The sequence below is a fragment of the Marmota monax genome, unplaced genomic scaffold, assembly GCF_021218885.2.
Source record: "Marmota monax isolate L192 unplaced genomic scaffold, Marmota_monax_Labrador192_F-V1.1 WCK01_AAM20220418_F8-fsc00023, whole genome shotgun sequence".
In the NCBI taxonomy this organism is placed as follows: Eukaryota; Metazoa; Chordata; class Mammalia; order Rodentia; family Sciuridae; genus Marmota; species Marmota monax.
This window is the reverse complement of record NW_026692907.1, coordinates 5,480,999-5,505,312: the sequence shown is the minus strand read 5'-3', so window position 1 is coordinate 5,505,312 and position 24,314 is coordinate 5,480,999. Positions and strand designations below refer to the sequence as shown.

Below are 24,314 nucleotides of genomic sequence, written 5' to 3'. Positions count from 1 at the left end.
GATATTTAATAAGTAGAAATTATAGCTATTACTATTGCTATTATAATAAATGTCACCTCTGCTCCTGTTAAAATATATATATATATATATATATATATATATATATATATATATATATATATGCTGATAAGAATGATACAATGAAGAATTCTTATGGTCATATATTTGAGTACATACTCCAGAGTTTTGCAGTGCTCAGCCCATTACCACTGGGCTTATTTTGAGAGGCTCTAAATGGACACCAGTCTTCAATTTATTTCTCTAAAATTGGAATAATAATGATAATACAGAAATAATGCCCATAGTTACTACTGCATGTCAGTTATATATCAAGCAGGGTACTAAGTACTTTACAGTCTCTGATTCAAACTATAGTAATAGCTACCATTTACTGAATACAGTCTTGGTGTTAGGAGCAGTACTCTGCACATGAAATATGTCATCCCAATTAATGCTCAAGCCATCCCATGCATCTTGTGCCCACTTTACAGATAAGGATATATATATATATATATATATATATATATATATATATATATATATATATATATATATATATATATAAATGTTGTCCAAGTTACACAGGTGAGAATTGGAACTTAAATTTTACCCTAAGCCTTGAAGGTTTCACTTTGCACATGGCCTTGGTGCTGAAGAGAAAGTAACCTGTTATTGCAAAGAGCCTGACTCTTAACTTCAGCAATAGAAATTGTCCAGCATGTCCAAGGAGAGGCCAGGTCAAAACTCTGGCACCCCAGCTTTCCAGGCTTCTGTCCCTTCTGCGAGACACCAGTTCCTGAGGCTATGAGATTGGGAAACTTTAACAACTATGCAATGTATTATCATCCCCCAGGCACCTGCAGGACTCACCCCCACTCATTCTAGATTCTGCTTAGGAATCATCTTCCTGGCCAGTTCTCTGGAAGGCAGGCTCCATGAGATCAGGGACTCTTGTCTTATTCGTGTTGGTATAGCTGGTCCCTAGCACACAGCCTGGCACAGCTGGAGATGGATATATATTTGTCAATCACTTAAATCCACAAAGTCTTCTTTTCCAGGACGCCAACTCTCCTTTTCTCGCCCTTCCAGGTTATGTTGCAATGGGCGCCGTCCTCCCATCCTTCTGGGGCCAGCAGCCCCTCGTCCAACAGCAGATCGCCATGGGTGCTCAGCCACCAGTCGCTCAGGTGATGCCGGGGGCTCAGCCCATCGCATGGGGCCAGCCGGGTCTCTTTCCTGCCACTCAGCAGCCCTGGCCAGCTGTGGCCGGGCAGTTTCCGCCAGCCGCCTTCATGCCCACACAAACTGTTATGCCTTTGCCAGCTGCCATGTTCCAGGGTCCCCTCACCCCCCTTGCAACCATCCCAGGCACGAGTGACTCCACCAGGTCAAGTCCACAGACCGACAAGCCCAGGCAGAAAATGGGGAAAGAAATGTTTAAGGATTTCCAGATGGTCCAGCCTCCACCCGTGCCCTCCCGCAAACCCGACCAGCCCTCCCTCACCTGTACCTCAGAGGCCTTCTCCAGTTACTTCAACAAAGTCGGGGTGGCACAGGATACAGACGACTGTGATGACTTTGACATCTCCCAGTTGAATTTGACCCCTGTGACTTCTACCACACCATCGACCAACTCACGTGAGTGCCCTTTGCTTGGGACATATAACCCAATGACAGTGATGCCTGGTTTCGGGAAGTGAGGCTTCTGGAGTCAGGAGGCTCATCTCTGCATTAATCAGGGTTGATGATTAGTGATACCACTACTAGCGATCATAACAGCTGCTGATCTAGGCATCAAAGATACATGCACACCTTCTCCTTATGCTCTAGGTTGATTTTTTGGACTCATAACCACGCTGATCACAAATTTTGTTAGATTTGTTTGGCAGATAATGGACCAAGTTCTAGAATTGAATACAAGCCTGGTATTTTTCCACTACGTCACTCTGCCTCTTAGCGTTTTGTTAGTCTGCTCATTTCATTTATGTACAACCCAGCTTGTGGCACACAAATTTTGGTATGGCTTATAGGAATGAAAATGAATGATATATATAATTTTTTTTAATATTTAGGGATTAGGTTTAAAGATCAGAATAGAAAATTTAGATCAGGAGAAAATTTGAAGTGAGGTCTAGCTGCCGTAAGGGCTTGTATGGCTGTGATAGAAGCTCAAAGCTTCCAGAAGTCCGAGAAGAAAAGATGGTGGAGTAGGAACTTCTGGATGGGGGATGTGGAGGTCATCTTCATTCCTCACTGGTTTTGTGCTTTGGGACCAGGAATTGTAGTAATCGTATTTCTATGAGCTTCATGTTCCTCATCTGCGTAAGGCTATGGGTTATTGAAAGGATTTAGCACATGTACTAAAACATAAACATCACAGAACTGGAAATAGGATTACATATTTGTTAAGTGGCTCTATGTAAGGTCCTGGCACAGGTTCCTACTGCTGGCTTCTCTACAAGCTGCATCTTAGGACAGGCATGTGGCTTCTGGGCCACTCGGGGGGGAGGCTCGGATGAGCAGCTGTCTTCCTTATATGCCCCGTGCTTGGTGATTCTACCCAGCCCTCTCCTCCCCTTCAGACCTCTCAAAAACAGTCAACTGTGCAGCCCAAATCAGAATCCAGATACACTAGGGCACTCGTATGCTTGTTTGATACAATTTCAGGGAAGGTGTTCTGGTGACTTAGCCTGTGCTTTGACAGTTGATAGGGGAAAGAAAAGGCTCATGGTACAGTGAGTTTGGCATTTTCATTACTGTCACTAGTGATATGGATCACTGCATGGCCAATACATGAATAGTCAAAAAAAAAAACAAAACACCTAATGTTAATACAATTAGATTGTGTCATTTCAGCCAGGCTAAGAATGCAGTTCTGAAAATGAATGCTTTCTATGTGTGTAAGCAACCTGCTGGCTCTTAGGCCACAGGTTCCACATGGTGGGGGCATCTCTGCCAACTCATAAGGTTTCCACAACAAAGAATGATGAATAGAAAATGAAATGCTAAAGAAATAACAGCTAGCATAAATGAGCAAGCATCTTTTAAAATCCAGTGTCTTTCTTTCAAAGGACTTTATGCCAGCTACAAACAAGAGGGAAGTTTAAGTTTTTTGAGGACAGGGAATATGTCTTTATCGTCTCTACCCTTCTAATAACGTGAGCACAGTGCCTAGCACATGGGAGGCATTTGGGAAAGGTTGTAGAGAGTGAAATGACCCAAATAAAGGCAAATTTAGCTATCATTGGGTATTAGAACAGAATTTTGCAATCTTGGTACTATTGATATTTGGAGCCAAATTATTTTTTGTCCTAAGGATCTGTCCAGCATGTTGTAGAAACTTTAGCAGCAATTTTAGTCTCTACTCGCACAAAATGCAAGTACACTTCATTCCTTCCCTCTTCTTTAATTGCCGAAATTAAGAACCACTATTTTAGAGTACAGATATATTCTGCAAAACCTTCTAAAGATTAAGATATAATGTATGAAATATGATATGTCAAGAGTTTTGTAATGTTTTGAACAACCAATTAAAAAAAAAGATATACTTGCATAAACTAGTCATGTCTCCCATTGATTTCATGGGGTAAGCTTGAGCAATATACCTGTCACAGTTGGCAGTTTAGCCTGAGTTCTTGGCTTTTAGTGAGCAATTAACCACTTCAAACATAATTCAGAATTCAATTCAGTTGACGTTTACTAAATATCCACTGTCCATCAGGGTGTTTTCATATGGCTTTAAACCCACTACAGCTAGTTTGTTTCCAAATCATCTCAAGAAATACAACAGACTTTCTTTCAAGTGAAACAACTTAATATTTTGTTTTTAAAGAAAATGAGTCAAACTGGTCTTTATCTCCCTTGATGTCCTCTTGAAAATGTTACGGAGTAGAGGATTGGTTGGACCAAAAAGGGAGCCTCAAACAGGAACAGAAAGGCACAGCTGGGACAAACAGTATCAGACATGGCTGTGTCACATCCCCGGGCTACTGTTTCACAGCTGTGTCAGCCCTTAGCAAGTGACCACACCTCTCTGGGCTGTAGTTTCTATCATTTGTTGGGGAAAAGACACAACAGCACCTTACAGTTGCCTGTATTGTAGAGAATGGAAATGGAAAGTGCCCAGCACAGCATTTGACTCATTGGCACATTACGAATAATAAAGGGTTTGAAATAGCATCACTATTCTAAAGATAGGTTCATCAGGGTAAAAGGTACACACTGAGTTTTACAATCACTCTCTGTCTGGTAAGCTGCCAGATTTTCTAAGTTCTAGAATGCTACAACAAGATGGTCTTATCAGTGGCATTGAAATTCTGCTGTTAAATCAATATCACCTCCTTACTTAGGGCCAAGCCAGGAGGACTGATCTTTTCTATGCCAAATTAGGAATTATTAAAAGCAGAGTCATTTCCAGTACATATTTGTTATAAACCTTGGAACAAAGGAGAGGAGGGGAAATGAGAGAAGGTCCATGCACAAACTGCACTTTCTTACAGAATCAGGTACCAGCTATGAGGTTGCCATCAGTCACATCTGTTCTCCCAGATCCCTGAGACCTTCTGTCTTCAACATGTGTTTATTGACTATTTACTCCATGCCAGGAATCAAAGATTGGTCCTACCAGTTGCCATGAACAAATCAGCAAACTTCATTTTCCGTATCTTTTTTAAAATATTTTTTTAGTTGTAGTTGGACACAATACCTTTATTTTATTTATTTATTTTCATGTGGTGCTGATGATTGAACCAGCACCTCACACATGCTAGGCAAGCATTCCACCACTGAGCCACAACCCCCAGCCCCCAATTTCCATATCTTTAAAACTGGGATAACATCCAACTCAGAGAGGCTCTGAGAAGATCAGAGATAGTGTCTGTATAGTTTCTAACAATGCCTGACACAGAAAAGGCACTCAATGAATGTGCCCTCTGATGGAAGAAAAGAAAAAGCAAGCCACAGCCCAGCAATTTCCCCCTTGTATGTGCATCAGAATCACCTGGAAAGGGCTGCTAAACCAGTTTCTGATTCAGTAGATCTAGGAGAGGGTCCAAAGATTGGCATCCCTAATATTCCCAGGTGCTACTCCCACTGCTGGTTTAGGAACCATCCCTTGAGAACCACTACCTTATCCATCAGGGTGGACCAGCTCCTTCCTTAAGATCAAGTGTGTGAGAGGACAAGATAAGCATGTACGGGAGGAATTCGAACGTTCCACTGATCTAGCTTGGGATGAGGAGAAGAATCCTGTGACTTGATTCAAATATAAGCAAATTCCTGAGCTTTCTGTGGGATATTCTAGTTGCAGCCAGACACTTATGATGTTTCCTCTTTTTCGCCTGGTCTCCGTGTAGCTCCAACCCCAGCCCCTAGGCAGAGCTCTCCATCCAAATCATCTGCGTCCCATGCCAGTGATCCGACCACAGATGATATCTTTGAAGAGGGTTTTGAAAGTCCCAGCAAAAGTGAAGAGCAAGAAGCTGTAAGTGACTGGTTTTGTTGTTTCTGTTTTTTGGTTTCCCTTAAAATTGAAGCTTCCCTATCTGGAATGGACGGTGCACAAGGATGCCTGCATGGAAGAGAAAGCTGGCTCAGACTCAAGTTCTAAAGGGTGGCTTGAAGGGGCTTTGTTTTATGTTCAAATGAGTCAGCCACAGAACGCTGTCCTATTTTTTTAAGTCATAAGAGCCCTTGCATTTGTGGGGTGGCATCCTCCAACTAAAGTTTTGCTCTCCTTGCGAATAACCACTTGTGTGTGCTGCATGAAAATATGCCAAGTTGTTTTATATTTTCAGTTGTTGAAAACAGAAAAAAAAAAAAAGTGTTATCTTCTTGTGTTCTAGCCTGATGGATCACAGGCCTCCTCCACCAGTGATCCATTTGGTGAAACCAGTGGTGAGCCCCGTGGTGATAATATAAGTCCACAGGCCGGTAGCTAGATAGCGCAGGTCTGGGTAGGTATCTGTCCTTTTGATCTTCTTTACCCTTAAGCCAGCTGCTTTCCTTCCTGCTCTGCTTGTTCTTGTTTCTACAGCCTTATCCCCAGTCTTTGTACATTCTTCCCTTGCCTGCTCTGTATTCCCATGTCTGCACCATCTCTCCTTGCCTGTGCTCCATTACCTGTATCTGTACCATCTTTCCTTGCCCATGCTCCATTACCTATGTCTGCACCATCTCTCCTTGCCTGGTTTCTATTTTCCACTTTGCTTTTCCTCATGGATGAATGACCTTTGACATATACCAGGAGGTAGAGCTTGGGGCGGCGGGAGGGGGGGCGCCGGGGGGAGTAGGGCATGGTCATGTTATTTTTATCAACGATACATTCTGAGTGGGTGGTGATAGAGTGAGGCACGGTCAACACCACATAATGTGGATTTAGTTTCTAAAAGCACCAGAGTTCTGAGATGGGCGCATTCTGCCCACACTGATAATTTCTCAGTGAGTTGTGGTCCAGATGTTTTAATCTTTTAAGCAAATGTCACTGCATTTGCCTATATGCCACAGATCTAAAGAGGTCACCAGTCATACACACGGAGAAGCCAGACTACAAAGCAAAACCAAGCAGGGCTTGAAATAAGATTGATAAAGATGTGAGATCATGGTAGCCCCTTTTCATCCAGCCAGAAAGGGCCCTGTACCCGCTTCCAATATGACAGTGAAATTCAAAGCCACTTGGTGAGGCTCTGCCGTTTTGCACCTGTGTCGTCGTAGCCTGTGATTTGCCACGGAATCACTTCAGATCCCATCAGCAGCTGCTTTGAGAGAGGTGTACTTACATTTGCTACAAGTGTCTTTTTGGCACTTGAATTTCAATACATCTGATTTGATGGAAAGAAAGAAGAGCTGATAGAGCGAACCTCCTTGGGATATAGAAGTACACCTTGTTACCCAGACGTGATTTCTAAGGTCACTCCTTGACAAATGTGTTCGATTTTCAGACACTTTCTTAGCTTTCCATAAACATATAGGACTACGAGGCCAAATCCAAAGAGCTCCTTTTTAAAAGTCCTGAACGGCATGATCAGAGCCATTAAAATGTTAAATAGTTTTCCCCACTCATCAATGGAGTCTAAGGCTACTTCAGGATCATTCTCTGTCCAGACATAGGTTATTTAGACAGTTATTGAAAGCCAATATAGTATTCTGAGAGTACATTTTGTTGATAGGTTTTATGATTAAAGAACTTAACATACTGTATATTTGGCCACATCTTATAACAGGTCAATACACGTCACAATATATCATGCCACGTAGAACCACCTACTGCTCATTTACAGATTCACTCTTGCAAAACTATTTCAGGAGATGGTTTATTAATTTCATGTCGGTGCTCTAGGAAAGAGAAAAGTTGGGGATTATGGGAGGGCTTCTCAGGATGGCTGCCCAGAAGGACATTTTTTGGGGGGTGGGCGCAAGTAGCTTAGTTCTAAAGCACCCCTGGGTTCAATCCCCAGTACCAAAAAAAAAAAAGAAAGAAAGAAAAGAAAGGTGGTATGGAACTGAGGTCATACCTGGGAGCAGGTGACAGTGGACAGGGGTTCCTCTGGCAGGGCCCACCAGAAAACTTGCTGAGCTGTCACCTCTTCAGCTTTCACCTTACCAGGTGTGTCCCACCTGTGCGTTTGAGGTAATGACCTGAGCTCTACTTCTTTCTGGTCACACATTGTTGACCTGCCACTGGCCCCACCAAGTCAGAGCCACCCCTTCTGTGTCCAGAGGCTGAGTCCACAACAGACCACCACCTTTCCCTGCTAGGATCCCATTCACTGGCTTCTCCAATAACTTATGCCTCTCTGTGCTTCTTCACATCCTGGCCCATGCTGTGCCCAGTACAGCTGTCCACCATTGTGCTTCGGCCCAACTGCAGTCATCTGCTCAGCTTCAGAGACACCCGGTACCAGCACAATGTGAAGCACTTTAAGCCCTACCAAGTATTGCTGCTTGCAATGTTTCAAGCCGCCCAGGAGGTTTTCATATGTTGTACTTCAAGTGCTCAACCTTGCCTTGAAATTTTTGATGAATGAACTAGAGGTAGCAAGCCATTCATCAGGATAACAGCAAACATCATCTAAAATTGAAGTTCTTCTAAAAACAAAGGTGACTAACACCATTTGTAGACCAATGTATCAAGCCCTCATCTTCACGAGCCTGTTTAGTTGGAGGCAACCCTACAAACTGAACGGTTTCATGGGGCTTTGGTCTGTCCCACAATTGATGCTGCATCCAGCACCCAGGCCATGGCTGAGTTGCAAAAAGACATAGCATGGAATAGCGGGAAGAGCTTTGCATTTGGAACTTGAGTTCAAATCCTAACTCAGCCAATTTGTGGTGGGAAATCTTGGGCAAGAACCATTATTTCTTTTGAGTATTGGTTTCTCCATTTACTGGAAGAGGCTTATATTATCTCTGATGTTAACTGAGATAGCACATGTCAAGTCTCTAGCAAGGAGACCAACATGGGATGCTCAAATTATCTAGGTTCTGGGGTAATGTTGTCTGATTTCAGAATCTGATTCCAACACTTCTTATTTATGGGATCCTTCTGAGATTTCATAATCATTCTCTAATCTTATTTTATTCATCAAAAAATAGGGATAAAATTCATGTCTGTTTCATAGAGTTACACGCCAAGTAAGTGAAGTCATGTATATGGAATTCTAAGTACAGTGTCTTGCACATAGAAAGCATCCCAGAGATGCTTGGCTCTTGTCACCTCCACACCACCTCCACCACTGCCGCCAACACCACCACCACCATCATCATCACCATCATTGACATCATTACCACCATCATCAGTACTAATACCACCACCATCATCACCAGAACCACCATTATCACCATCACCATTGACATCATCACTACCATCATCAGTACTGGTACCACCACCACCATTATCATCACCACCACCACTATCATCACCACCACTGTCATCAGCACTAGTACCACAACCATATCCACCATCATGATCCACCATAACCATCAACTTTACACATGTGCTCAACAAATGTTGATTTTCTTTGCTACCTTAGATTTTATACACTTATCCCTTATGTTGGATAATGCCATTATCTGGGAGGTTTTACTTGATACCTTCTGTGTCCACATAATTGATTTTCCATATGTCTCAAACCAGCTTTGGGGTGGGGGTAGAGAAAAGAAAAAGTCTGCTCGGTAGCTCTCTGGATTGCCTAGTCCCATAATCAGAATGATCCCAGTTTGGAGCCTCATAGGCCACCTCCCACTTCCAAAAAAATAAGCAGTATTCGATTTACATGTGATTCATGATAAATCCTTTCCAGCTCCAGAAGAGAGCCAGACTGTAATCTTTGGTGAAGCAATTTTCTCTCTTTGAAAGCTTAGCCTGGCCATTTCACAGTTCCCTATCACAAATTGTGTGCCAAGGGGCTGGTGCCAGCCTTGCAGACAGATCCTCTATAATCCCCACTGGGAAAGCCTGAATGAGCCTTTCTAGGTCCTTCCATCAACAACAACACAGGCCACATGAGATCTTTTTGTCTCTGTCCCCCATCACCCATCCACCCAACTAGAAATGTACTGATGTACTGACAGCAATTGCATGGTGCCTTTCTGGACATTTGGAAAGGGGATCCCATGCAGTGATGGTTATGTCTGTGGCTTTATTTTCTCCTGAACTTTCATATAGTAGGGAAGCAAGAGTCCCATCCTTCTTATCACCCTTGCAACCATTATCTCCAGCTGTTTTTTATTAGAAATAGCCACACAGTTCTGAGTAAGCAGGGATGGCATCTGTTGATAAGTTAAACCCTATCACACCAAAGTAAGAGAAAACAGGCAGACTCAGTCCCTGCAGGTGGAAGCTTTGGGGCCAGTTGCAAACATTTCTGTTTTAGCAATAAAGGAAAATATCTTCAATTATTTCCCTCCCCGTGCCTCCACCTTCCTATTGGGAAAATCATGTGTCTTGGAAAGACTGAGTCAACAGGAGCAAAAAAGAACCAAAGTAATATTATAATGGCTGGTGAGGGAATGGCAGGTAGTTTATACTTCACTGATGTGTTGCTGGAGCAATTTTAAGGGCAAAATGTTAGCTTTTGAGGAGATGAAAGAAAAATGAAAACATTTATTTGGTTAAATGGCTAAGTAAATAAACTGCCTATCAGACTTCCCCAGCTGTCAAGTCAAAGTAGCATCTGTAACAATGGGAATTGTTTGGTCTCTCTCCCTTTGTAGCAATAGATAGTGCCATAAATAATAAGTTGCTGTCATTTTTTTAATACTGATCTTCATAGCGGGAACTCATGACATATAAAGTATTACCTGGTAGATTTCTCGCATTCAAGGGACGATAATGCTTTGGGAGGAGGAATCAAAGGAAAGAGGGAGAGAAAAAGGATGAAAGGATGGAAGGAAGGAAGGAAGGAATGAAGGAAGGAAGGAAGGAAGGAAGACAGGAAGACAGACACAGAGCCAGCGTCCTTGAGTTTGATATGGCTCCAAAGATGGTGAATTTGAGCAAATCTCTCTCTCCTCATCTAAAGAAATACAAATGCAGCAGCTTCCTTTCCAACTTATTCAAGAATCACATAATATCATGAATATGCAAGTGTTTTGTCAGCTTTGAAAATAATAATACATGGATTATTATTACTCTTGTTTTTAAATAGAACTGAACAATATAGCCTTAAAAAAATCATTAAAATGATAAATCAAAGCTGTCCATTTCACGGATATACAATTCAGAGGCAAGTCCAGCCTCAGCTTTGGAGGGAACAATGTCCCACGTGTTCAGACCTTCATGAAGGGACACACTTGGGGAGTAGTTCAGTCACAAGGTGGCCAGGGTCTGGTGGGCTCAGTGCCAAGAAATACTTAAAAGCTGGAATGGCAGGAGATAAGACAGAAGGGATGTGAGAGGTGAAGAAGGAGTCGTAAACTGGAGTGGCACCCGGTTCCCTGACATGGTGAGCTAAGTGGTGCCCATCACTGTGCCAAAGAACACAGCAGCATGGTTGAGCATAAAGAAGGCAAGTTTACTTTGGGACTGACTATGCTTGAGGTGTCCATAAGACATTTAAGTCCAGATACCAGTAGGCTCCTGGATACAACCTCTGGAGGTTGAAAGAGAAACCAGGCTAGATATGAAGGTCCCAATATAGGTCTCAGCCATTGGAGTAGTGGGCAAAAAGAATACACTTCCAGATCATAACTTGGTGGACTCTCTGGATTATTTATGCTCTATGGGTCGTGTAGTCTATTGCAACTGCTGACTGTTGTAAGCAGGACAGCAGCCAAAGACAGTGTGCATCAATGTGGGTGTGCAATGTTCTAATAATACGTTATTTGCAAAAACAGGCAGCTGCCAGAATTGGCTAACAGATTATAGTTTACTGATCCTTGAGTTAACACACTCACTGTTTCTAGAATTACTCTGTGGGAGGGAATTTCAATGCCTTTTATCCAATACTATTAATATAATATATTTTTAAGTTACTAGCACCACTGAATTCAGTCTTCATATGATTCTTTAATATTTTTATTGGTCCCACTATATATATATATGACAGGTAAAGTAGAGAGATTACTTCTTGCTGAAATCCTAAGATCCATATGAAATAGAGCAAGGATTGGAATCTAGATGCAGATTAAGTTAACTCGGGAGCACTCAAAGAGGATCAGAGTGGTTCCACTTGGGTTTAGCAGCACCCTTCTGACATAGCAGATAAGTGACATGAGGCTGATGGCTTCATTTCTGAATTTTGAAGAATTTTCTACCCTAACAGCTGGACTTCTAGGCAGAAACTAATCACAAAGCTTTATTTTTCTTTTTCTTTGAAACAACAAAGGAAAAGAAGACTCCCACCTCTAAAGATCCTTCATGGTGTACAAGCTCACTTATTCTCACCATCTCATGGGGTAGATGTTACAAGCCTGGTTTTACAGATGAGGAAACTGAAGCCCAGGTAGGGGAAATGCTTGCCTAAGCTCATACAGGCATCTAGGAGGATTGCTGAGATCTTTCTGGTTCCAGAAACACAGGCATTTTCCATAACTTACCCATACGTTGATTCAGATAGAACTTTGTGTGTTTTCAGCCTCACTTACTCTCTTCTGCCTATTACCAACTTTTTTCATTTGCCAAGCCCGGAAATTTGAAGTCCCCACTGACCTAGGTCACATGCTAGAGCTGAAAGACCATGAGACTGAAGTTGCTGCCTGCACAGGACAGTGCTGAGGGACTCAAGCTTTGCTCAGCTCCTAGCTCCAGTCTGACCCCTACCTTGGACACTGATCCTACCCGAGACTTCCCAGCATGGGCATCGATGAGCTTTTTCAACCAGCAAACTGCATGGTACACCTTGACCTCACATCTGAGACCCATCTCTCTCAGCATGTGGTGTCTTCTCCTCATCTAGTAAAGGTATGTCTCTTTTGGCATACCTTTGCTAGGTGTGGCCAAGCTTCCCAAAATAAACACAATACACAGAAAATGACAATAAAGTCATAAGAACAATTTTTCCTGACTTCCAAGAGGGTGATGTTGCAATGTGATATAGGAAATACTTGCCCTTATACTTCATGACAAAGAGCCAGGAACAAGAGGCAGAAACAAGCCAAGAAAGAAAGGAAATCCAAGCCGTGGGCCTCTCCCCTGGCTCTCTGCTCTCTCCCACATGGGACCTCAGTCTCTTTATCCAGGGCAGGAGTTATGAGACAAGGGCTTGCAGCTTTAATATTCAACAAGTAGGGATGAGTGGGAGTAGACTGGACGATGGGCCTCAGAAGACCTGGGACAGTTACAGGAAGCTGTAGAAAAAAAACAATCTAGACTTCAGTGATCAGGAACAGACCTGGGGTTGCTGGCACTAGGAGGTGGATTGACTGAGAAGGACCCAGGGGAAGTTGTTAGGTGAGGAAATGTTCGGTAGCTCACATGAGTATACAGATTTGTTGCAACTTATGAAATTACATTTAAAGGGGTATACTTTATTGTATCTAAATGACCCTCAATAAAGTTGATTTTAAAATAAGGAAGAGAATAAGTAAATTCATAGAGAATGAAAGTCTCATTAGTAGTTACCAGGGAATGGGGGTCAGGGGAGTAGGGCGTTATTGCTTATTGGTATAGAGTTTTGTGGGGGGTGGTAAAAGAGTTTTGGAAATAGTAGTAGTAACATCATCAACATAATTAATACCACCAAACCCTAAGTTAAAATGGCAAATGTTATGTTATTTATATTTTACCATGAAAAATATCTTTAAAAAAAAGAAATAGAGGGAATAATAACCCAGTATGTCTAAGCACTGCCCTGTGCCATCTGAATGACCTTGGACACTCACCACCCTGGAGAGTGTGGTTTCTTTGCTGAAATAGAGATGGGAACACCAGGGGTATACTCCCAGGAGGAGCTCAAGGGAGATCATGGGCATGATATAGGAAAGTCTTTTATAGCCTGTAGAATTTTCTGTAAACATAAGCTATTATTTCTCTAATTCTCTGAGTCCACTTTGCTGTTATACATGAGCACATGATTCATACTTAAAGAACTCACAGAGCAGTCTGCAAACAGTGGAAGTCTCTTATCCACAGGGCCTGCAGCCAGGTCTTTAGATTAATTCTGCATTTATTCTGCACACTTCCCTGGCTGATCCAGTGCCACTGTTATATTTCATAACAGAGAGCCCATTTGCAATTGCACCTATGTGCTATGAAGGAGAAGCGATTTGGACTGCTTAATAATCACTTGTGGTGATTAAAACCATCTCTGAGAAGGGAGGATGAAACACACATCCAAACACAAGGGGCCCTGTCTTCTTGAGGGTATCTCCCTGGGAAAGGTCCCTGTGTTTTCTCCTTTAGTCCTTACTTTCCACCCTTCTTTTGGAGGGGACCTCTGTCTATTCTTACAGGTGAAGACTCTGGAACCCAGGGGAATGGGACCCAGGAGTCCTGGGGTTACTAAGTGGGAGATGGCAAGGAAGAATACAGCCCCTGATGTCCAGGTCTTAGTGTTCTCTGTTGAACATCAATAATTTCACACATGTCAGCATCAAACAGGGCCCCTCAGGGATTGTGATGGGACAAAACAAATCATGGCCACTCACAGTCATGGCCAAGCACAAGCAAAACATGAACAGTGTCCAAACTGTAAAAATGACCAACTCCCCCTCTCCCCTGGCTTTAACCTTGCCCCATCCTTCCTGCCTTTCAGATAAGAATTATTAAGATCATCATAGAACTAACCGCACTTTGTGACACCATGAAAGCCAGAGAAAAACCTTTGTCCGTCATCTAACATCAGCTCACATCCTGTGATGAAATGCTCCCTGGTTCCCCTGTCTGCAATGAGGCATAACTTGGTCAACTCTGGGTGGTTCCAGGGGGTCTTAGGAACAGCACCTGAGGTCTTCCTGAGCCCAGACTACTGTGCTTCCATCTTTCACTGACCCTCTGAACACATAGGGTGTTTAACTTAGGGGAAAGCGTGGAGGGTTGATGGTGTTCTAGTTTTTACTATATAGTGTCCATTTACTTGTGATCCTCTAAAGATATTCCTGTCAAAATCACAGAGAAGCTAAAGTTTCTAAGCATTTGCCAACTTCCATTAGGAAAAGAGACGTTCACTTACTCACCCATACCTGAGTGTTCCTTGTTAGTGGACACGCCTCTTGCTCAGAATTTGGGATGCTGGCCTTCGAGGCACAGTGGAACTCGGGGCAGACACACTCAATGGTACCGTGACAGGAGTGGAGAGGGAGGTCTGTGTGAGGCACTGCAGGAGTTGGGAACTGAGTGGCTCCCCACCCTGACGAGTCCAGGAAAGCCTTTGTGTTTGAGCCAGATCTTAAAGCACCGATTCTCATGTAGAGCAAAGAAGGTCCAAAGAAACTGCCTGGGCAATGTCTCAAATGGGAAAATTCTGTCTGTTGTGTTAAGGTAAACGCAGATCCTGCAATCTGCATGGCTGAACCCAAGAAACCAGTGAGACAGGATGGAGAATTAAGAAAAACACACGCACATTTGGGCACAGGGGCGCACACCTATAATCCCAGCAGCTTGGAAGTCTAAGACAGAAGGATGGCAAGTTCAAAGCCAGCCTCAGAAAAAGTGAGGTGCTAAGCAACTCAGTGAGACCCTGTCTCTAAATAAAATACAAAATAGGGCTGGGGATGTGGCTCAGTGGTCGAGTGCCCCTGAGTTCAATTCCTAATACCGCCCCCCCACCCCCCAAAAAAGAAAAACATACAGATATTGAGAGAGAAAGCTGGGATCCGGTGGAACACTGCACTCTGATAGAGAAACAGTGTCTGAAGCACTGACCCAGCAAGTTTATTTATATAGGGTCTCATAATCAAGAAGTTAAGGACTATAGAGGCATTGCTTCTTGTGCACTAGAAAGTTATGGGGCTAGAAACATTTTTGTAGCTATTTCAATTGTTGGAACGCTTGGGGTTTCCTGTGGCACCCAGGAAGCCCATTGTTCAAAGTTTCTACTAAGTGGGAAGGCTTGAAGTGAAACTGGTGAAACACTGCAGTTATCTTGCTATGCTCAGAATCCTCTGTCCTGGGAGCTGGTGTTTGAGCTCCAAGCTATGAGCTACCAGGGGTCACTATCAGCTGGGAAGTTTTCAACTGGTGCCTTCCCACCGATAAATTCCTAAGTGTGGTGTCACCTCTGTCCAGGGGTCAGTTCAAAGCAATGATTCATTTGCCACTCTTGACATCCAGAGTGGGGTCAGGAAGGTGGAACATGGGAGGGAGTGGAAGTAGGTGAGGGGTTGGGGAAGGAGAGTCCATATTGGAAAGGCCTGTGTGCTGTCCCAAGGAGTTGACATTATCTTCCTGAGTCAGGAGGGCCATTTCAGGCAGGAGATTAACATGACCAAATCCATTTCAGAAAGATCATTTTGGCAGAGATAAAAAGAAAGATTTAAAAAAAAAAAAAACAAACATGATTTTTGTGACATAAAAGTTGAGTTTTGATTCATGGTCTATAAGGGATATTTATTAGCTCTAATGAACTACAAGACTAATGGGCCTTGTTTGCCCAGCTAAGGAGCTCCGATCTTAACCGGGGTGATGGCGAGCCTTTGAAAGATTTGAGGCACGACAGAGATGTGGTCACATCTGTCCAAAGAAAACAAAACCAAAAAAAAAAAAAAAATTCATCCATAGTGGGTTATGTTAATATGTGATTCCATTTAGTCTTTTTGGAATATTGAAAAAAGCTTGAAGACTCCATCGTGACCTTGCCAGAGAACAGGTTGGAAATTTCTGAATCAAATGATTTCTTAGCTCCCCTCTAACTCTGACAGTCTAAGGTTCTGTAACAAGGAAAGTAAAGCTATTGCCAAAACGTATAATGCATCACGGTGTCAGACTTTGGGATTATCTGCTGCTTGGGGTTTTCCACACCACTGCTCCCCTTCATTAGTGGGGATAATTGAGAGTTGACTGCAGTTGGTACCGCTGTTGTGATGGGCATTTGAGGCTAAATTCCGGCAAGCAGGAGATGTGTGAATATTTATCTCGGCTGCAGAAAGTGAATGCAGCATGGCATTAATTACCCCGTCTGCGCCTGCTGTCGTCCCCTGTTTTTAGGTGTCATTCTCAGTTGAATAAATTAGTTTCCAAAATTAGAATAGAGCAAATTGTAGGGTGAGATCAAGCCAGTCTGACTTCTTAGGGCACCCAGAAAGAATGGGCTCAGAAACTCAACCCAGGATACATGCAGATACCTAAGGAAATGCTTCTTCCCAGTCATGTGCATGACTATTTTTCTTTGTTTACTCTCCTTACTCCACCCCTGGAGTGCCCAGGGAAATAGACAGACAGACAGACAGACACACACACACACACACACACACAGTGACACTCATGTCTTAGCCCCTTACAACAGATATTTGAAACAGTCAAAGACATTGGCACAGAGTAGATCAGGTACTTAATAAATCATCTTGCTGTATGTTTTGATAAATTTGATTTTGAAAGAATAAAGCCAAGTTGAAGTGTGTTTAAAACAGAGGAATCACAACAGTGAAGAAACTAGAAACTGTCACAATCACTCACTGACAAAACAGAGGCTGTTTTTTGAGGACCCATGATCTGCGTTGTATATGTAAAATGGCAGAAGGTACCAGCAGGCAGTAACCCAGAGGAAGGAGGTGGAAAAATGGCTCTGGACCCTCTGTCATTGGACATGTGAAGAAGGATTGCAGTTCTTTCTGTTTCAGAGGGCAGCAAGAGGTGCGTGGGTGGAAAGCAAGAGGGGACCTATTAGCATTATTAGGTCGCAGAATAGGGTGTCTGCTAGGGCAGGGTATTCCTGCTCCCCAGAAAAACCCAAACAATGAACCCTGGCTCTGAGGGTCACAGCCCTGCATTCTACCCTGAGGGTGCTTCCTTAGTAACCCTGTGGTTGGAAGGGGGGGGGGAAGGAGAGCTCTCCTGCAGATTCCTCATCTCTGTACTGGTGGGCCTGGGCCTTATCTTGCAGGTCCTCTCACTTTGCAATATAAGCCAGCAGAGCGACACACAAGAAGCAGCGCGGTCACCTTGAGACTGTACAACCTCTCTGATCTTGAGGCTTTATCTGCAAAATGAAGATGGGAGGGAAAAAAATCTGCTCCCAGGACTGTTAAATAGATAAAATAAGACATAAAGGTGCTTTGTAAATTCTGAAGCACTTTACAGATGGAAGGATTAGTTGGCCTCTCTCATTGCGGCTATTGTAATAGACTAGGAAAAAACACTGCACCCCATTTCCAGGGCTCCTGTATCCAGACTTATTAGCATTGTGACCATGGGCAAATTACTTGACTTCTCTGTACTTGATTTCTGACTCGCAAAAGAGAGCACACCTGCTGTACAAGGTGGTTATGGGTTATGTACTTAACAATCCCTAGCACAGTGCCAGACACACAGTAGAGACTCACAAAATGCCAATCAATTCATTCTGAAGGTCCAAGAAAATAAGGAAATAAAAAGGATCTATACACACTTGGCATGAGGCAGAATAACATAAAATTCCGTAAAATATGGCAGAATTAAGATATGAGTGTGCTCATTTAATTCTGCCACAAACAGCCATGTGGTCAGTTTTAGCAGAAGGGTTAGACTTTGGATCTGATGTGCTTGGCCAGTGTACACTGGTTCATCTCAACATGAGCCAAAGTCTGAAGTGGCTTAGACAAGGACAGGCACCTGTCCCTATCTACAGTTGTCTTGCTGCATTGTGCTGGTGAAAGTCCCTGTGTGGGTCCCGGGACAGCCCCTCAGGTGCAGGCAAATGAATGGCCAAACCAAACATAGCAGGTTGAAATAGAAACAAGCCCCAGAAGCTTTTGATTAAGAGCTAAAGACCGCCTGCTGTCTCTCTTGCTTGCTAGTCACCCTGTCACCATTGTTTGTGGAAGCTAAGAGCAGCTTGGTCTAGAGTAGACACCCAGAAATGGTGCTGGGAAAATATCCACTGGACCCATCATGATTGTGAGGTTCTCTGAGGACCCTTTCCTCCAAAGCCTTGTGCTAGATGTTTTCTATGGATTTTATTTCTAATTCTTTCAAGAACCCTCCAGGAAAAGCAGTATTAGTTACATTTTTTGCTTGAAGAAACAGAAAAATATCAGAAAGGATAAATATCTTACCGCCATCACATAGTTGGTCCAGCTCCGCCCACCCGCTAGATCATGCTAAAGCAGTCCCGCTTAAAAGCCAAGGATAGAACTGGGTGAGTCATTCTTTTTCATGAGAAAAACATGGCCAAAATGATATGCACAATGATGGAGTAATCCAAAAATACCCTGAGGTCATCCATCATCCGCTATCACCTTTCTGTCTTGACTCCCAACCCTTCCTTCCTTAAGCTGTCTCAGAACATCCCACCTGGAAAGGGCAGGTCTCACTTTGTCCCTCTGTCCACAGGAGCCAGAGCCTCTCTATGCGCAGATCAACCGACCTAAGAAGTAGCATCAATGTGAGCTCGTGGTGGGTGCTTCCAGACTAGCACGGAAATCGGCATGGCGACAGGCTCTCTTGTATTCTTTCACTTCACCCCATCTCACGAAGAAATTCACTATTGCCCGATGGAACTCCTTCTGAGGAGGGAACTAAGCATTTTCGGCAACCAATGGCAGATATCTATGGCAGCACAAAAAAAATCCACAAAAGTATATATATATATATATATATATAAATAAAAAACACCCAACATTAAATCACAAATCAAGCAAATACTTACCCAACAAATATTCTGAGCTCTCTTAGCTGGGTTTAAAATGACCTGGGATATAAAATCATAATTCTGCTTTTATTTCTCTACCTGTTGACCACTGTAGAGACAGCAAATTTGGAGTGACAGGCATCAGAGAATTGCAACAAGGTTGGCACTGACTTCTTTTAGGCAAAAGCAAGAGGGTCCTCTGTGACCACAATGTCATCATCGACCCTATGCCTTCTGGCATATGATGAGTTTTTCCATTGCTCCACAGGGCTTGGTCTGCCATCCCTCACCCACACCTTTCCTTTCTTTGTCATGTTTGAAAATTAATGGGTGTATAAATTTTTGTATTGCTTTTGACTTTTTTTAGATATGGGTGAAGAAATCTAACTGGGGGCGGGGAAAGTCTCTTATTATGAAGTAATTAACTTGAAATCACAAGACAAATAAGTGATCGATTATTCATTGTGATCAAGAATGTTGCCAAAATGACCCTTTATTTTGTTCTGCAAGCTGGTGAAGAAGGACAGTTTTCGGTTTGAATCTTCACTCTGTGCGTAGGAAAGGACATCAAATCCCATTGATGAGAAAGATGGAAAAAAATGCATCTGGTTTCCTAAGAAGCTCTAAACTCTTGAGTACAATAAAATGATATTTTTATTTTCCCGATACTTTGCTGCTGTGATACTATGCAGACAAGTGTCTTCTCCACGTGCCATTTTCAAAGAAAAGTCATTTGCCAAATAATTCTGGTACAATCCTGGTCGTGTGGTTTCGGATCTTGAGAACTGACTTTCTGCTGGAACAATGAGGACATAAAACATTCAGCCTAACAAACTGATCCCGTGGTCAAAATGGTTCATCTCTCTTTTTGTACATCCGAAAATTCAAATGGGATTTTTATTTTGTAACTTGAAAATGAAAAAAAAAAAAAAACTTACCATTAAACTCTTTAAATATTTAAGGGAAATGGCTTTAAGGAGTTCTAATGAAAAAAAAAATTGTCAGTTTTTTTTTTTGTAAATATAAATGTTAATGAAAATGCTTTTTAATAATGCCATTACACTGTAGAGAAGGTGGCAGGCTGCGTGCAAAGTGTGACACCTTGATGGATGGGGCTCACTCTCCAGATGTTCCACTGGAGCAGATGGCAGGAAGGAGGTCGGGGACAGCTGGCGGGAGCATCTGGCCCATCAGCAGCTGGGGAAAAAGAGGGGGACTGTGGCTCCATAAGCTCACCTTCCACCAGCGTGCCCATGTGGTGTGCAGAACAGGAACAAGGTGGTTCGAGTTAGAAGGCCTGGCCTTGAGATCCGCACACTCTCCACACCCACCTACTCCCTCCATAAATCACAGACTCTGTGTTCGAAACAGAGGGTTTAAGCTTCCTGTTTTTACACGGATGGGACAAAAAGTGCAGTGTTCGGTTCACGTGTTCCGCACATGATTTTCATAAAGAATTATATATTTTTTTCCCTACAGAGAATTGTTATACAGGTCACACGTGTTTTCCTGATGTTCCTATGCAGTTATGGTATGTTGAATTGAGTGGTTTAACACTAAGAAGGAAACTTTAAAGAATCCTGTAATTCACTGGATTGGGGGGTGATTCTTATTACTTGGTTTAAAATTTGAAAAGTAGAATTTGCATGGATCTGATTGGCTCCAATAGGCCTGTATGCTTTGGCTCTTCATATCGCTAGAAATGAAAATTATTTGGAAGATGAATTCTAAAATGATTGTACCCTTTATTCTCCAAAAAAAAAAAAAGAAAGAAAAGAAAGAGATATGTGTAGGTGATTATTGCTATCTGAAGCCCACATATTACACAATAAGGTCATTGGAATCAAATTTGGGGTGGGGAGGAGGGTGTAGATAAACTGACCAAATGCCAAATGTTCATTAGAGAATATACGTCAATGTCATCCCAGTGTGGAAGATCCCAAGAACCAGAAAAGCAAGAAGGCCATGTAGCACCTGCAGCATCAACTGGGGTCCCAGGACCCCTCCAGCAGCGTCCACAGATATAATAAGGCAGTACTCTCATAGGAAGGAGAAAATGGGAAAGGTGTGATCAGCAGGAGAGTTATCCTGAAACCAGTTCGACAGTGAGTTCTGGAGATTGGATAAGGTGGGCAGTTCCCGGGGGGAGATCACCTCAGCTGCTGTTCTCCACGATCCTGATTCTATACAGTGGTGCTATCTTCTCCCTCAACGTGGCCGTCCTGAGTTTGTCCCACAGTATCACACCATCATGCCCATGCTTCGGGTTGCTTCTGCAGTGTTCAAAGTGAACCGTAGCTGATGTTTTGGGTGCACCGTCCTGAGTTAATTTCATAGCAGAGGGTGACAGCCCAATGGCTTGTCATCACTCATTGAACATGCTTAAAAATGTAACTGGCTCTGAACTTCCAGAAGATGCCCATGTGATGCGTTAAAGAGGGAAATCAAGTTGAGATTTTTAAACTGCCATCTATAGTCTCATTGGCAGAATTCTGATTTTTTTTTTTTTCCCAAGCGCTGTTTGGTGAGTCCAGCAACACCATACCCTATCCCAGGAATACAGTGACATTTCCAAACAAGAGCTGAGGTGCCAATACCAAAAGAGCATGGGGAGTCTGCACAGTTCTGGTTAGATCAATAGAAAAAATCCATGTACGTAACTGTTAATTCCTCATCTTTCACTAGCACTAAATTTGTCACTTTAAATTTTGAACCAGGGAAATGCCACCTGTCGTTCTGTCCCCATTCCCCATAGCTCTTCAATCTTTACATGCCGCAAGACTTTTTTGATAACTTGTACTCATCCCAGTGTCTACTGAAACCCCATCATGTAATGTACCGGGCACCTTCTTTAAAAAAAAAAAAATGTTTACTCTGTGGGTTTGGTTCATTTCAATTTCTGCGTTCTGACACATATTTTTTTAATAAAGATGAGAAAGAGAAAATGACTGTTGCAGTACATTTCTAGACCTACTTTAACTTTACCTCAGATGACAGTTTGTTAACATATATGGACACATTATTTTTAACTTTATGTACAATGCATTCAACAGAACAGCGAAATTTTTAGAAATTTTCCATTAATTTCTGTAACACGCCATGTAAAACTGTTACAAATAAACATGTTTGAGAACAACAGTTTAGCCTGGCTTTATTCCATAAGTTTCCACCGGGATAATCAGGCCATGGATTTAGAGAAGGAAATCACTTCTGTTTCCATCTGACTGGAGGATGGCCTCTGCCTCCCTGGCCCTGGGCGAGAGCAAACTTGACTGGGGTGTTAGATCAGGCCATCCTCAGTCTTCAGCTGAACTCTGATAGCAACCCTGAGAGTGAGAGCAGAAGATGTCAGGAAAGGCAAACCTTGGGGAGATTTGGTGCTTGGACCGCAGGTATCATGGAACTTTCAAAATTAGTGAAGACCCCCCTGCCCCCAGTTTAATAGATTTTTTTTAAGTGTCTATTAAAATCTATTAAACTGGATTGGAAAACCAAGGTTAACCTAAGTTGTCACAGAGTTTCTCACCTTTCATTTGAAGGTCAATGGCTTTAAGAGTCTTAAAGCAGATAGCATTTATGTTCCTTCACATTCCCCACACATTCACATAAAGAAAAATGTCTAAAGCTGGATTCTTACTTTAATGTATATTGAAGAATAGAAAAAAAATGTATTTATGTGTATGTATGTGTATGTATATGTGTGTGTGTGTGTGTGTATGCATGTGTATATGTGTGTATGTGGTTTTTATCTCCTTTTTAAACTAAATCCATTTATCCGTCCAATAATCAACCAGATTACAGACTACAATTAGGTTATTGAGATGCCACAAACCACTTCTGTCTAGGAATGGTTGTGTTAATGATTGCAGAAATACAAACCCTCAATCTGGCCTTGTTATACCGAAGGTTTTAAACAGATGTTATCACCAACTTAGAGAAAACGAGAGAACTGGCTTATATTACAGCAAAATAAATTTGGAACCCATAAAACAACTTCCATGCAGTAAGAAGTGTTAAATCCTGGGTTGAATAACTCAAGATGTTACAGAGCAACCATTGGTGCTAGAAGTTCTGTCCATTGTGTTGATTAATTTTATAAACATTCTGGAAGGAGTGAACATTATTACCAATCTGCAGATAAGGAAACAGATTTAGGATGAAAACCATAAAAATATGTTATATGCATTTACAAATATACCACAAGAAAACCCACTATTCTATATAATTTATATGCACTAAAAAAAAGAGATATTAACTTCCCCCATTAGTAAATGGCCAAGTTGAGATTTGAATTTTAGTCTCTACTTAGAGTTGATAATAATTTTTTAAGTAATTGGAAATTCACTGTTTTAAATAGGTCCATATAGGTTTGTTGAAAAACATTGACCTCCTGTCTTTCTTCAGTAATATTACTGATCTCAGTAATATGTTAGGTTTCTAAGCTCCTCCAGGTTTAAGTAAAAATAAAAATCCATTAGTTGTTACTATCTTAAGTGGCTAAATACACAGTTACTTCTTTAATTGACACTTTAGGAGAGACACACGTGCGAGAGGGATAAAGAAGAAATCTTTTTGTCCAACTAGTTCATACCAAGCACTGGTTTACTCAGTAAAGAGTGGTTTACTCTGCCAGCATACATGGATCTTGAAAGTGACAAATTAAAAGGTGTCCTATTTAACTGCTAGGCGTATGCCAAAATAAGTCAGGCAGACCTATCTGCTTTCATTCTGTGCTTGAGAGCAAACCCTTGTTGTTTTGACAGTGAATGTTTTTTGTTTTACTCAAGAGTGACAGCAGGGAAAACGCCTAGAATAAAAACAGGTTTCAACGAAATCAACCTTCAAAGCTTTGAAAGTTTTTAAAAAGATGTTTAAATTCAAGGGAAATGTGAGCAATGGTGCCTGAAAGATTAGAGGGAGAGAGGGGGGAAGAAAAAAAAAAACAGATGTAAATGACTTTCAAGCCATTCAGTGACCAGATCTTACTATTATGTTAAAATACGAATCGTCAACTGTGTACTCCTGCTTCATCCATGCTATGCATATCCTAGTTGTCTTCTCTAAATCCATATGCAAACCTTCAGAGGAGGGACATGTGCTCCACATTTAACA

The 24,314-nt window shown here is 42.2% G+C and overlaps 1 protein-coding gene across 3 annotated transcripts in view; it reads left to right on the top strand.

Annotated features, from left to right (window-relative positions):
* The window catches only part of Dab1 (DAB adaptor protein 1), a 1,164,537-nt gene extending 1,142,197 nt beyond the window's left edge, over positions 1 to 22,340 (top strand). For 2 of the 3 annotated variants that reach the window (XM_058581503.1, XM_046451102.2), the window contains exons 14-17: positions 1,090 to 1,638; positions 5,355 to 5,482; positions 5,844 to 5,954; positions 18,905 to 22,340. In XM_058581503.1, coding sequence (XP_058437486.1) covers positions 1,090 to 1,638; positions 5,355 to 5,482; positions 5,844 to 5,939 — 773 coding nt within the window. In that variant the 3' untranslated portion in view covers positions 5,940 to 5,954; positions 18,905 to 22,340. The remainder of the gene's footprint in view (positions 1 to 1,089; positions 1,639 to 5,354; positions 5,483 to 5,843; positions 5,955 to 18,904) is intronic. The other variant, XM_058581502.1, reaches the window with a different exon arrangement.
* Positions 22,341 to 24,314: the final 1,974 nt, after the last annotated feature.